The 15,448-nt window shown below is 38.2% G+C and overlaps 1 protein-coding gene across 17 annotated transcripts in view; it reads right to left on the bottom strand.

Annotated features, from left to right (window-relative positions):
* Positions 1 to 15,448, bottom strand: part of TUT7 (terminal uridylyl transferase 7) — a 70,618-nt gene that overhangs the window by 18,558 nt on the left and 36,612 nt on the right. For 14 of the 17 annotated variants that reach the window (XR_016393527.1, XM_089913038.1, XM_089913039.1 and 11 more), the window contains 11 exons: positions 15,097 to 15,197; positions 13,356 to 13,413; positions 8,435 to 8,538; positions 7,682 to 7,771; positions 6,718 to 6,831; positions 6,474 to 6,551; positions 5,671 to 5,848; positions 3,687 to 3,842; positions 2,028 to 2,075; positions 1,852 to 1,943; positions 399 to 514 (listed from right to left, as the gene is read on the bottom strand). Coding sequence is in view for 16 of the 17 variants with exons in the window: in XM_089913038.1 (XP_089769164.1) it covers positions 399 to 514; positions 1,852 to 1,943; positions 2,028 to 2,075; positions 3,687 to 3,842; positions 5,671 to 5,848; positions 6,474 to 6,551; positions 6,718 to 6,831; positions 7,682 to 7,771; positions 8,435 to 8,538; positions 13,356 to 13,413; positions 15,097 to 15,197 (1,135 nt within the window). In the remaining variant the exon portion in view is untranslated. The remainder of the gene's footprint in view (positions 1 to 398; positions 515 to 1,851; positions 1,944 to 2,027; positions 2,076 to 3,686; positions 3,843 to 5,670; positions 5,849 to 6,473; positions 6,552 to 6,717; positions 6,832 to 7,681; positions 7,772 to 8,434; positions 8,539 to 13,355; positions 13,414 to 15,096; positions 15,198 to 15,448) is intronic. The other 3 variants (XM_022558932.3, XM_089913043.1, XM_022558935.3) reach the window with 1 other exon arrangement.

Here is a 15,448-nt window from a genome sequence, read left to right as displayed (position 1 = left end):
TAAAAAAAAAAAAACCCATTTTACTTTTCATTGACTGAAATGATTCTGAACTCCTCACTGCTGTAAAAGGGAAGAATTTCAGTTTCCTCTTTTGTTCGTATATCCCTGTTGGAGAGTGTGATAACCAAATGATCAAGTGATGATTAGGGCTGTGCCCCAAATTAGGAAAGGTGACCGGGCCTGGAAGACTGTCTCCTGGACACCCTAGTTAATCCTAGTCATCTGCACTTAAAGCCATGTTTTAAATCACTTCATTTTCATGGTAAAAAAAAGCTCAAATTTATCTGAGAACTGCTGGATTTAATACAAGTTTATTTTCTGTTACAAGAGAACCTCATTTAAAAACTGGTACAGCAAGAAAACAAAAACAAAACCACCCCTTTTGAATATCTGCTTACCTTCTCCTCATAGGACAGTCCTTCATGAAGTGTCCAATTTTCCCACAAATTCGGCAACATCTATCATTTGGGGCCAGCTCGCCTTCAGTTAGCACATCTGGATCAAAAAAGTACTCCTAGCAGAATATAAATACATAAAAATCTGAACTATTAATATGAGATCCAAACACAAAAACTAACCAATATCAATCAGGAATCTCACTGACATACCAACATCGATATATTAATTTTAATAGTTATTATTATATTGCTTAATTCCAAAGTCTAAAACCATTAAGAGGTCTAATTCAGGATAGGCTTACCTAAATTCATTTTTGTTTATTACTATTCATCATGCAGAACACGGTTTAACCATAAAGGTAGCTTGTTCCCTTCCACACTTCTGAACAAAAGCATTACACATCCCTGTGAGTCAGCTTCCTAGGACTTGGGGGAAGCTGAGGCCAGGTACAAAGACTTCATTTTCTCATAAAATGAAAAGGCTAAAACCTAAAAAGAAAGAAGCTATGTGCTGTTGCTTTGTTGTGGCTTCTGAAGGAAAATATCAGAGGAAAGGAAAGACAATGGTCTGGACTCTAGCCTCTTTGCCACCAAAATTAAGGTGGGTACCAGCAGAAGTGGCATCACCTGGGAGCTTGCAGGACATACAGTCTTGTGCCCCACTCCAGACCTCCTGAATCAGAACCTGCATTTTAACAAAATCCCCAGGTGATTTGTTTGAACAAGTTTCAAAAGCACTGGTGTAGAAGACCACCACAGCAGTATCTAGCAAACACTAGATGCAGAGACGTAATCAAATGCCGAACATGCTTATACACCCAAGAACTTAAGGTTCATTTAAAAAGTCTTTATTAAGAAAATTAATGCAGGAAAAAAACCCCTTTGTTTTTAACATAAAACTCTCTAGTTCCTAACCCCTTCCCGTTTTCTCTCACTGAAACGAATTTTTATAATGCAGTTTTGTTTTGTTTTTAATGAGTGTGGTTCCATAAAAACCTGATTATTAGGTTATATGAGAACAGACAGATCTTTAGCACAGGCAGCACTGACTCTCTCTTGTCCCATTAAGGGATTTACTACTCTTTGCAAGCAGACTGGAAGAATCTAGATGTCATATGAGGGGGTGGGGGATGTCCTTAGATATGTGCAAACTGCGTTTGCAGAGGCTGGTATGGAGCTGAATGCTTGGTGGAACAGCAGTGCCACCAATGTGTGTTACCGAGGAAAAGCAGCAGCAACAAAATTATTAATTTTCCCACCCAAACTCCACTTCCGGCTATCTCTTCCTGTTCTCCTGATAAATGGCTTCAAAACAGGGATGTTTATTAAAAGGTTTTTATCTTGGCTAGACTCACCAAACTTCCAGAGTATTTAGATTACTACTGAAGTAATGTATACAAATTAGGTGCTTAAATGGCTTTTAGAATTGGTTTTTTGTATTTCCAAAACTTACCATTTTTGAGGGGTAGTCCTTTGGAAATCCTTTGACTGGAATACCAAATACTCTTCGCCCATTTATAAATGCTTTCATTATAAAATTTGTCACTAAGAAGAAAAGAGTAAAGGCTCAATTGGAGGGATTAAAAGGAAAAGATGGCATTAATATTTATAAACGAAGTAATAACTTACTTTTCCTTGATAATCCAGCTCCAAGGTTATGATTCAAATCAAATGGATCTAAGTAAAGAAAATTAATGAAAACATAAAAAGATAATCAAATAGGAAATACCAGTATTCATACATTAAGTGAGGTCTATATAACAAGAAGAAAGTGTTACATACTTTATCATTAATAAAAGTATTAAATGACTGCCTTTTTAATGAGTTTTAAGTCTATAATACAACTAAGTAATATATATATATATTCCTAAATATAAGGCAAGTTTTCCCCCAAAAGTATCCATCAGAAAAGAGGGTATTGCTTTATATTTGAATCCTTAAAGAGTCCTTCATATTATGAGAACGTGCTTCATTTTGAACAACAAAATACTGTTTGGAGAAGATATATTAGTCTGATATTACCTAATCATGCTAGTTTTAGAGGCATATAGAAGTCACAAATATATTTAAAACATTTTAGTACTGAATGCTCCTGCTAATTAACAGCCTTTAAAACATCATTTTAGAAAATAATTTATCATGAAGCTCATAAAACAGAAGATAAATGAAAACATACACAGACACACACACCTGTCCCAGTAGCATACCAATGGCTATCTGGATCTCCATTTCCAGTAAAAGCTTTATATAAAGACTCCTGGGACTTCCCTGGTGGTGCAGTGGTTAGGAATCTGCCTGCCAATGCAGGGGACACGGGTTCGATCCCTGGTCCGGGAAGATCCCACATGCTGAGGAGCAACTAAGCCCGTGCACCACAACTACTAAGCCTGTGCTCTACAGCCCGCGAGCCACAACTACTGAAGCCCACATGCCTATAGCCTATGCTCCGCAATAAGAGAAGCCACTGCAACGAAAAGCCCGTACACCTCAACGAAGGGTAGCCCCCGCTCGCCACAATTAAAGCCTGCATGCGCAACGAAGACCCAATGCAGCCAAAAAATAGACTCCTGTATGATCTTTTTTTTTTAACCAAATGGCTTGTGTTAGAATTTTATTTATTCATTTATTTATTTATTGGCTGCGTTGGGTCTTCGCTGCTGTGCGCAGACTTTCTCTAGTTGTGGCGAGCGGAGGCTACTCTTCATTTCAGTGCACGGGCTTCTCTTTGCGGTGGCTTCTCTTTGTTGTGGAGCACGGGCTCTAGGTGTGTGGGCTTCAGTAGCTGTGGCGCACGGGCTTAGTTGCTCCGCGGCATGTGGGCTCTTCCCTGACCAGGGCTCAAAACTGTGTCCCCTGCACTGGCAGGTGGATTCTTAACCACTGTGCCACCAGGGAAGTCCCTCCCATATGATCTGAAATGTCTGCATCTCAAATGTCTTAGATAGGTATATAAACATGATGTATCCGAAATATTATTTGTTAGATGATCCAAAAAGTGGTAGAAATGATGAAAAAATGCTGATGTCAAAGATGTATGTGAGATCTGAATAAACTGGTTCATGAAATAAATTCAGGTAAAGCACTATTTCTAAATCAAAATACTATTTTATATTGGATTTAAAATAAAAATACACAGAATAATTCACAATTTAAACATTATGTATAGATATTTAATTATTTCCAATAAATGTCTAAAAACATATTCAAGAAAGCAAAGGAAAAAATAAACCCAAAACCTTTTTTGGGGATCATCTCATTAAGAAAATAGAGGATGTATATGGTACATACAGAAGGAGTAAAGGGGCCTTCCCTGGTGGCGCAGTGGTTGAGAGTCCGCCTGCCGATGCAGGGGATACGGGTTTGTGCCCCGGTCAGGGAAGATCCCACATGGCGTGGAGCGGCTGGGCCCGTGAGCCATGGCCGCTGAGCCTGCGCGTCTGGAGCCTGTACTCCGCAACGGGAGAGGCCACAACAGTGAGAGGCCCGCGTACCGCAAAAAAAAAGAAAAAAAAAGAGTAACGAAGTAAAAAGAGGCATTCCTTCTGGTTGTCTGTTATGCTTCTAATGTATAATAACTGGGGTATACCATTTGGGATTTAGACCCACTAAGAGTTTACTGGCGTATAGGACCCTTTACTCAGTATAACCCTATACTAATAACTGCTATGAGAAGGTTACCTTTCTAGTAGGTTTGGTCATGCTTTCTTCTGGTGATTTTTATGTGTGTGCTATGTGTAAGTATTTTTGGTTGTTTGCTTGGTGTAGCAGAGATACTACGATATTAGCTATCGTACAGACACTACAAACTACCACCACTGAAATTTCTCAGTTCTAGAATGACTAGTTAAAAGTCTTCCTTCTAATATAGCCTATTACTAATGGCTCGTTTGTAAATAATGTAAAGTTAAAAGCAAAAGATAATGAGGCTTCAAAAAATTAAGAAAAAAATATTAATAATTGGCAGACCGTAAGAACCCACTGTGATAGTGGAAAGGTTTAAGACAAAGTTCTATGTTTTTGACATATCAGATACCAAAAAGTTAAAATTGTATCTATAACTCATTGTCATCTGAATTTAATTTTACAAATGTTCACAGTAGTTTAATACTGTCAATAAGCAGAAGTAATGATAAAAGCATAACCTAAAGTAATACATTATTTAGGTGATATGATTAGATTAAAAATAAATTTAAAAAGACCAAAATCAACAAAATATTTAAGCCATTTCTCAATTCATTTTTAAACATTTAAACTCCATTTTGTCTTTAAAATTAAAAATCCCACAAATTTATCATTTGTGGAATGTGTGGAATTCCACATTTATCATATGTGGAATCTAAAAAATAAAACAAACAAATGAATGTAACGAAACAGAAACAGACTCACAGATATAGAGAATAAACTAGTGGTTACCGGTAGGGTAAGGGAAACGGGGAGGGGCGAGATAGGGGTATGGGATTAAGAGACACAAACTACTATATATCAAATAGATAAGCAACAAGAATATACTGTACAGCACAGGGAATATAGCCAATATTTTATAACAACTTTAAATGGAGAATAATCTATAAAAATATCGAATCACTATTTTATACACAGGAAGCTAATATAATATTGTAAAACAAGTACACAACAATAAAAAAAAACCAATACTGAGCAACCACTGAAAACAATTTGGTGAATACATAAATATATATATAGTTAATAAAAAATCTACAAAGATAGAAACAAAAATCTCCCAAAGTGGAAATAAACAATCAAATATCAATACAAACACAATGGCCCACGGATCTTAGCATTCAAGGAAGGCTTCAGCACAGGCGAAATAAATGGCAAATTTTATATCTAACTACTTATAGGTAAACTTCTCCATCAATAAACAGCAAATAAAGACCTTGAAAACTGACTTTCGGTGGTACTCTTCAAACCCTCACTTAGGAAGGTTTTAAAAGTCCCACTATTTTGAAGCTGGCTTACCTCTATAGCAACCTTATTCTCCAGTACCTGTTAAACACAGGTAAAGGGCTTGTCATGGTGAACAAAGACTTTTGGATTTGTGAGAGACCCCACGGGAGGGCATCAGTCATTTAAAAATAAATCTTTAAGTTGGAAACAGACAAGTCTGCCTGATGTGGACAGTAACGGGATGGCTGCAAGGCGCACCCCGATCAGTGGCTCATGGCTGCTCTGGAAGAGCTCTGCAAGGATGAAGAACACCCTCACAGTTCAATCTCTATATTCTATTCAGTTTTAAGTTTGATTTTATTTGTACCTTCAATAACAATGTATTTTGATGTCCACTGTTTCTTAAAAGTTGTAAGCAGACTTTTTCTCCTGATGCTAATAACATGTTCTTTAAAATCAAATTCCTCTGTGTAGAAACGAAGAAGTCCCAACCATAGCTGCCCAACAGATTCTGTATTTTTTCCATATTCTGGCCAATAGGTGGGCTAGAAATAGAAGGAACAAGAGATATCATGCTCTATAGTAAAGTGTTAATATCAATAGTCATTTGTATCTTAGGGAGTAAATCTGGGTTTATTTTAATTAACTAGAGTTTAAATACATAAAAATATAATTATATAACTTTTCTTTTATATTTTAAAATATCATTTACATGAGTTTATTAATCTCTACCCTATGACTTGGAGACAGAAAGAGCTCAGGGTTTTAAATGCCAAACCTCAGAATGCATGTTTGTGGAAGAATCTGGAAATAAATTTTAAGAGTCTTGGTGATACCTGGTTATTATATCTCTGTAACTGAGAGTCTTTCCAAACTCTCTGTAGGAAACCACAGAGCAAATATTTGTTCACTTGGAATAAAGTTACTTGACCATTTGGAATTCTTGGGCATTAAAGAAATCCTGGATATAGTCCCTAGAAACTCACCTGGCTTAAAAAAAATGTTTTCAACTTCAAAGGAATCATCTGTATGTGCTATTTTTTTTTTTTACTATCATAATATAAATAAATATTACAAGTGATAATATAGTTGTTGACCATCTACACTACAGCATAGGATAGGTAACTTTCAGTCAAGGATGTAAAAATTCTTTACTATTAAAATACGTACCAGTTCATCTATTTGATCAAAAAAATAAATATTCCAGCCATCAACAAATATTTCAGGTTTCTTTTCACCTTTGTATATCTGAAATTAATTTTTAAACTATTAGTATTGATTACAAACTTAATGCATTGATACAAAAACTTGTAGGAAAATAGTAAAAATTTTAACTACAGAATTTTAGAGAAGGAAGAGGGCTCAAAGATCACCCAGCTCTACAGATGAGAAATACAATTTCTTTTACTAATACCTCTTGAAGGACAGGAATGACTGGTGGGTTCCTCTGCTGGAGAAAATATAGCACCATAAGCGTGTATGCATATGACGATAAGCTGCCTCTAGAAGCATCGCCAATATCGCACATCTGGGGGGAAGGAAAAGGAGGAACAAAGGAAAGACCACCAATGTCTTCTGCTACACTTGCATCTACTCTATTGTCACTAAGAGTAAGGTGCTTCTACAGGGCACTAATATAAAAATTACATTTTCAAATGCTAAAATATGCCAACAAAACCAAATAAGACCAACCAAAAAAATAAATAAATAAAAAAAAATCAAAGCAAAACAAACCCCAACAAAGCTGTGGAACCATCAGCCAGAAGCAATATTAGGTTACCACGTAAAATTTAAGCAACAAAATTTTAGCTTGCTGAGTAGGGCTTCTCAAATAGTTAAAAGAAGCATTTGACATGGCTATGGTTCTTTAAAAATACACACTTATCTTTTCTTTTTCTTTTTTTAATTGAAGTATAGTTGATTTACAATATTATATTAGTTCCAGGTGTACAACATAGTGATACAATATTTTTATAGCCTATAGTCCGTTTAAAGTTATAACAAAGTAGGGAATTCCTTGGAGGTCCAGTGGTCGGGACTCTGCACTCTCATTGACGAGGGCCCGGGTTCAATCCCTGGTCGGGGAACTAAAATCCCACAAGACGTGCAGTGAGGCCAAAAAAAGTTTTTGCAAAATAATGGCCATATTCTCTGTGCTGTACAATATATCCTTGTTGCTCATTTACTTTATACATAGTACTTTGTGTCTCTTAATCCCATAATACATATACCCCTATCGCTCCACTTCCTCTTCCCACTGGTAACGACTACTTTGTTTTCTATATCACTGAGTCTGTTTCTGTTATGGACTTATGTTTTCAACAAGGTTGAAGATGTAATGAAATTTCCTGATAAATCACAAGAGGAAGCATACTCACCTTTGTAAATACTTTCATGGTATAGCACAAATATTTCACTCTGGGATCAATGGCTGAATAAGCAGATAAGAGCCTTGTGTTATGAAGGGCCTGTTAAAAGGGAAATTACACTGTAAGTCTACCAGTTAGAAGAAAAAGTTTTAAGATGGAATATTCTGAAAAGGTTTACACTGTAATTCATTTTAGGATGAAGACATTTAGGCTGAAGCTAATATTTTTCCCCTGAAGACAAACTTCATTAACTTACTAGATAAGAATTATAAGTGACATCTGATCTCAGGCCTCCTTAGTCTAAACATTCCTAGAAAATATAGGCTATTAAAATAATCAGTTCCATTTAAGTCAACGTAAGATCTGCACCCCCCACTCCCTGCCCATTATTCAAATTAAATGTCCTTAGGGGCCAGAGAGGTCCCATAAAGCCCTGAAATAAACCAGGTATGAGACCAAAGACACACACACACACAAACACACACACACACATACACGCTCCAAAATTAAAACAAAGTTCAAGCCAAACAAAAAGCACTTGCCACTCTGACCTCATTTTAAACGAATACTAATATTAACTCAATTCTATGTTATATCCCCAGCCTCAGAACACTGCCAGGCACTTAGCAAGCACTCATAAATAACTACTGAAAGAATGAACTGGGTGAAATGAACGGCTTAATTTTACTGAAAGACTGTGTAAATTAAGAGATACTTGCTCCCCTTCATCTCCATAAAGAAAAAGTCTAAAGAAAATCTTACCAATGTGTTATACAAACTGATGTCCACTTCCAGACCACTTCTCAAATGGAAGAACTTTACAATTGGCACCTTTGCTGTTGTAATAGGCAAGATGTTTCTCAGCCCTAGGTTGGGAAATAAGATAGTGTCATTAAATACAGCAGCAGGGGATATAAGTTGCTCTTATGTTAATGTGAGTCACTAAGACTAGTCAAAGAATTCTCTGTTATTAACAAACATCTGGGAAGACTCTTCTGGCAAAGTTTACATTTGTTAAACACATCAATATCTGAAGTACAAGAATGAACAAGGCAGCCACTGCTCTTCAGGAACTCAATGGATCATGTGCATGTGTATAGGGCTGTCAGTCTGATAAACACCACAAAAGAGGAAACTACTACAGAATCTGGACTATGTGGGCCCTACCTATTCTCTCCATATGACTACACATATAATATGGAGAAAAGCCCATAGGGGTAATCATCAGAATCCTCAAAACAACAATTACTCATCCTGGAGCTAGAAGCTATGTCAGTAAAAGAAAGGAATCAACTTCAACAGAGAAGTAAACTGCTTGAGCTAGGCTTTGAAAAAGAACAGGCAAAAAAAGAGAAGGCTGACGGGATTTACCAGGCAAGGAAAACTGCACAGGGGAAGGGTAGATGCCTGAAGCAGAACGGCATGTTCAGGGAACTTCCATGGAATCGTTCAGGCTACAGAGTGGACTTGAGGGAAAGAAATAATGAGTAATAGGAGATGTGGTAAAAACTGGGAGGAGTCCAAATAGGGGACATATACATCCTCAGAGGCAAAGAAATGCCAATGCACTGGTGTAAGTTGGGGAGAATCACTGACCACATCTATTTAGACAAGGTCCCTGGCAATGGATAGACTGGAGGCTCCCAGAAGAGAGACTAAGTGACCATTATAAAAACTGACCCAGGGCTTCCCTGGTGGCGCAGTGGTTGAGAGTCCGCCTGCCTACATAGGGGACACGGGTTCGTGCCCCGGTCCGGGAAGATCCCACATGCCGCGGAGCGGCTGGGCCCGTGAGCCATGGCCGCTGAGCCTGCGCGTCCGGAGCCTGTGCTCCGCAACGGGAGAGGCCACAACAGTGAGAGGCCCGCGTGCTGCAAAAAAAAAAAACAAAAAAAACCTGACCTGGCAGAGAAGCAGTAAGATATGTGTGAGAGCATCCATAACTGGATGGGTTGGGGAAGTAGAAGTAGGGGTGATAAGGAAGAAGGAGGGCTGTAACAGTAAGACCATTTCCTGAGTACCTAGATTCCTTTACAAACATTACCTCCTAAGACCATTCACCCTTACCCAAAAGATGAGGAAACAGAGACCCCGAGAAATGAACGTGCTTAGGAATGTGCAGTTGGTGAACTGTGGAGCTGGGATTCAAATCTAGGTATGACTGAATCTACTGAACCTAGTCTAGGACAGGCTAATTATCACTTCATTCGTTTGGGTGATTCCAAGGAAGCCAATGTCAATAAGCAAGAAAGAGGATTCAGAAGGACGAGCCGGTAGTGGTGGCTGTAGCAGAAGGAAGGCAGTAAAGAGAAAGATGAGCCCATCCTGAGATGTTGGGGTTTGAGCTCCTTCTGAGAGAGTTAAGTGGTGATGGCTAGAGGGCAGAAACCTAGTGGTCTGGAATTTAGAAAAAAAGTACACAGATGAAAGAAATTTCAGCAAAAAAGGTCTGTGTGGGAGACAGAAGTCTAACACACTGATAGGGAGGAGAGGCAAGGAAGCTCGTACTTACTGAACACTTTGCGTTATGTCAGGCCCTGTAGTTTAATGTATTGCCTTGCTTAATCGTAAATGCTATTTCTGTTGTTCCTGCTTTATAGATGAGAAACTGAGTGCTCATAATGAAGTTGAGTGACTTTTGGGGATCACACAGCCAGAAAGCAGGGACCCAAGATTTAAAACTAGAGAGTCTGATTCTAGAAGCCCCATTAATTACTTTGCTATACTGGCTCTAAATTAGATATCCTTTTTCTCAATCTCCTTCCCATTCTAGAATTTGACCCTGCTAACCACTTCTAAGCCTGTTCTCTAGGATTTATTCATAGCACATCATCCTGGTTCTTATTTTACCATTCCAATAGCTGTTTTTTCAGTGTCCTTCCCTAATTTCTACACTCAAGAATTAAAGCTTGGTCCTCAACTTCTCTCAAATGATTCCATGGAATTCTGTTTTATTCTTGGCTTCTGTCTCTCCTTCTTCCTTCAAGCATTTCAATACAAAACTGTTTCATTTTGTTCTTCAATCCTAACTGACAACTCCATATTTCTAACTGCCTGCTGTGCTGTTAACCCTCGGAGATTATAGCTTCATGGCACACCGGCGTTCTCTGCAAACATTCTCATTTCTCAAACACCCAGACATCAGCCTGAACCCGTATTTCCTACTTGTAGGTTCCAATTCTAGGACATTTCCCTTTGGAATCTCTCATATTCTTTTCCTTTTAGGATCACTGGCATCTGGTTAAGGTCCTTCTGCTCTGTCACTTAGATTATATCTTCCTTAAGAGTATATCAGCTCCCTAAAAAAGTTTAAGTTTTGCTTTTATGGGGTTTCTCCCCTCTGAAGAAAGTTCAGTGGCTTCCAAATATCTACAGACTTTACCTTATCTCCTAATAGTTCCCACTTGAAATTCCTCTCAAAATGTACCAATCTTCTCACTGTCCTAAAAAATATATTACAGTGATTCTCGCACTCACATCCATGCATCTTAGAAATGACTTCTCTTCCTATCCTCTTCAAATCATGTTCATCATCATCTGAGATCAGAAAAAGCCCATCTCTTCCATGAACCTCCCCTACCCAACTCTTTCCCCAGAATCTCTCTCTCTTCAGAAGTTACTTAATACTTGCTGTAGTTTCTACAACTCATTTTAATAAATGAATACTACCACACATTGTTACATAGCCTGTGAGATTATCTTACCTTTGAGATCTGAAAGCTGTCAAAGACCTATACAGACTTATTTTTCTACCATCCCTAAGTGCCCAACACAGTGCTGAGCACATAACAGGTACCCAACAAAATACATGGGGAGACTGCTTTCTTAATCATAGTCCTGTAGCTATTATTCCATTTTTGTTCCATGCAATCTGCATTACATTGTAATCTGTATGTAAAAGTCATTTCTAGTCTAAAAGTGACCTATTTTTAACATGGTTCATTCTTAGGAAATACACACAGGTATTTAGGGGAAAGGGATGTGATGTTTGCAGCTTAATCTCATATGGTACAGAAAAAAATTGAGAGCAAGCAAGAGATAGAATGATCAATCAAATGTGGTAAAATGTTAACAACTGGTGGATCTGAATGAAGGATAGACAGAGTTCTTTACACAATTTTTGCTGCTTTCCTTTAACTTTGAAATTATTTCAAAATCAAAAGTCAAAACCTAGCTCAGTACTAAATAACTAATAGTCACGGAAGCGTAGCAATTTAGTTTCTTTGCATAATCTTCAAAAATAAAAATAAAAAAGCATATGATCTTTAGAGGTAAAATTCCCAAAATGCTTATTTCAATGACCAAAAAAATCATATCAAAACATATTAAAAAATACTGATGCGCTAGGTTTTCATTAGGAGTAAATCAAAATTAAGTTTTTTTCCCCCGTTACTTAAATAACACAGTATCCTCTTTAAACTCCTGGAAATAAAAAATGCAACAGGGACTTCCCTGGTGGCGCAGTGGTTAAGTATCTGCCTGCCAATGCAGGGTACACGGGTTCAAGCCCTGGTCTGGGAAGATCCCAAATGCCGCGGAGCAGCTAAGCCCATGCGCCGCAGCTACTGAGCCCACGCGCCACAACTACTGAAGCCCACGCACCTACAGCCCGTGCTCTGCAACAAGAGAAGCCACCACAATGAGAAGCACGCGCACCGCAACAAAGAGTAGCGCCCGCGTGCAGCTACGAAGACCCAACGCAGCCAAATATAAATAAATTTATTTAAAAAAAGAATGCAACAAAAAGGGGCATTCCAGGTGCATATTTATGTGTATGTATGTATGTATGTGTGCATGCCTACGCTGTGAATTTAGGTCTACTCTTTTTTTTTTTTTTTTGCGGTACGCAGGCCTCTCACTGTTGTGGCCTCTCCCGTTGCTGAGCACAGGCTCCGGACGCGCAGGCTCAGCGGCCATGGCTCACAGGCCCAGTCGCTCCGCGGCATGTGGGGTCTTCCCAGACCGGGGCACGAACCCGTGTCCCCTGCATCGGCAGACGGACTCTCAACCACTGCGCCACCAGGGAAGCCCTAGGTCTACTCTTGACTAAGATATAAGAAAGCTTTTCATGGATGGTGCACGGATTTTAAGTTCCACAAAGGCAACGACAATATCTTGTTCACTTTCATTTTCAACTCTTAGCACAGAAGTTGGATGAACCACAGTTTAAAAGAAGACTCTCACTGTTAACAGCATCCATAGCTGCCTCTGACAAAGAGAGGCAGGAGAATATGCTAATGGCATTTCAGCTCTGTGCACAATTTACAGAATCTGTACATTTTACAGCTGTAAATACTTGTTCAGGGTCACACACAGCTAAACAGCTGTAAGTACAATCCATCACCCTAGTCCATGGTGCGTCCCACTATACTTCACAGCACTGCGAGCAGCCCCTACACTTTGATTTACACAATGCTGATAAGGCAAAGCGATTCCCAAAATTTCTTGCGTGGTGTATACTCTGTCTTGAAATAAAACTGACTGAGGCAAAAACATGCACACACATATTATAACCAATTCCTCAGTTTTTCATACTTAATCACAGAAGATTTTTTTAAAGACACCAATACCACAAATGTTATATGAGCCACTACACTGTTTCGTTGGCATTCATAAATTCTAAGTATGCAAAACACTAATAAAAAAGACAAAAATATTTTTTAGAAAAAGCTTACAGAGGTACCTGAATGTTTTTTGAGGACTCTTGCCAATTCTTCAATAGTTCTTACACAGTCCAACCCCTGCAAGAAAAATGGCACAAACAAACAAAAATAAAGGCACAAACTACTGAATCAGAAATGGAAGACAGGTTCCTAACCTTGTTATAGTTTCCATTTCCTCCAGAAATAACAAAATTAACTTCAAATTATTCTACATACATTTTTCCCTTTTAGGTGAGCGTTAATCCTCATTCATAGGAATATCCTAAGGATGTGGAAACCCTCATTGGGTTGCTCTTGGAGGCACAAGAAAGGCTGAAATCAGCGTCTCCAGAAAAGTCTCTGAACCAGCGAGGATCTCCATTTTTCCCCGCTATGTAATTATGTCACTCAGAAGTACTCTCTATGTGACAGAATTAATAAGAGGGAGCTTCTGTGGCCCGTCTTATTCATTCTGGGTAGACCTTCATTATACTTTAATTAAGAGCTGATGAAATGCTGTGGAGAGTAATTAAGCTCAGATTATTTCTCCACAGAACTAGTAAAAAATATAATGCACAAAAAGAAAGTCATACAGGAAATATGAATAATATTTCAAATATTTAAAAACATTTGGGCTGAAACATTAAGTCCTTCTGATGGCTATATACTTCCCAGAATATATTTGGAATTTAATTTAAAAATGCCCTCAAGACTAGTTTATTAATCATGTAAAAATTCAATCTTGATGATGTATTGGGTTGGCCAAAAAGTTCGTTTGGGTTTTTCCACATTACAGGAAAACCCGAACGAACTTTTTGGCCACCCGATATAAGCAGGTCATTCCATATATCGGACCCAATCTTGCTTAGCCACCTATTCACCATAGTCATGCTAGATAAATTTTGACTATTTCCCCAAGCCAGATACATCCTCAAAGGATAAAAACTTGAAACTCAAAAAAGGCATAAAAAGATCCTGAGCAACAGCAGCAATCACTCCTTTGGATATACAGCATTTGGACTGTTATAAATAAAAAATTCAGTACTTCTCAGACTTTACACCTTTTCAAAAGTATTTTACATTTTATAAATGCCTTCATATCCATGAGGGCTGGCAAACCTTTTCTGCTTTGTGGACCATATGGCCTGTTGCAAGGACTCAACCGCGAAGTTACAGAGTGAAAGCAGATGTAGACAATACATAAATGAAGGGGTGTGGCTGTATGCCAATAAAAACTGATATTTACAACACAGGCAGCAAGCCATAGTTCGTTGACTCCTGACATACATGATCCAAGCTGAAGAGCACAACCATCTCCTGAGGCAAGAGGATCTCACTTCGATATTAGAGATTATCAACCAAAGACCACATGTTTAAGGACTGATGAACCAAGTCTGTCTTAAATTCAGTTTAGCACTCTCCTATCACTGCACCACATTGCCTGCCTACTAAAAAACTTCTCAGAAAACCTCACGTTGGTATATTTATGTACCTGAGTCAGCCTAGCGGCTACGCCACTGGGACACGGGAGAGGCTGGTTTAGCTTTCTAGAATTCCCAGATGTTGCTTTCAAATCTAGTTTGCACTACAAGTTGCAAGCAGAAGCCTTTCTACTCCTCACATTCACTTCTCAACTTCTAAGTTATCTGACCAGACAGATTGTGCCAAATGGCATACTCCGTATGATACACCCTGATAAATCTGGAAAATACCATGCTATTGTCAGTCAAGATTGTCAAATCACACTCCACAGCAAATGGAAGTTTTACGTGGTCACTGTACCTCAGCAGTTTCAAGTCCATTAATTGTCATACAGACGTCAAGGTCACTCTGTTTGAACCCAAATCCATTTTTGGAGGAGCCAAACAAGCTCAGTTTAGTTCCTGTTAGGGATATATGAAAATTCATACCTAATTACCTGAGTACATTTAATTTTCTGATAGAAACAACTCTCTCATGAATCAAAAATACCCAGTTGTTAACTGTCCTATAACAATCTCATTATAATTATGTTCTTTTATTAACTAGCCATTTATTATAAATTATTTTCTCTCAAAATTTACTATAAATAAATAAATACAAGTTATAGAAGACATGCAAGATTATCAAATGCCACTTTCTTCTTAAATGCAAG

This window comes from Delphinapterus leucas, chromosome 6, assembly GCF_059928025.1.
Source record: "Delphinapterus leucas isolate spDelLeu-1000000601 "Yukka" chromosome 6, BTC_Dleu_Yukka2, whole genome shotgun sequence".
NCBI classification, from domain to species: Eukaryota; Metazoa; Chordata; class Mammalia; order Artiodactyla; family Monodontidae; genus Delphinapterus; species Delphinapterus leucas.
This window is presented reverse-complemented; position numbering and strand designations above follow the sequence as displayed.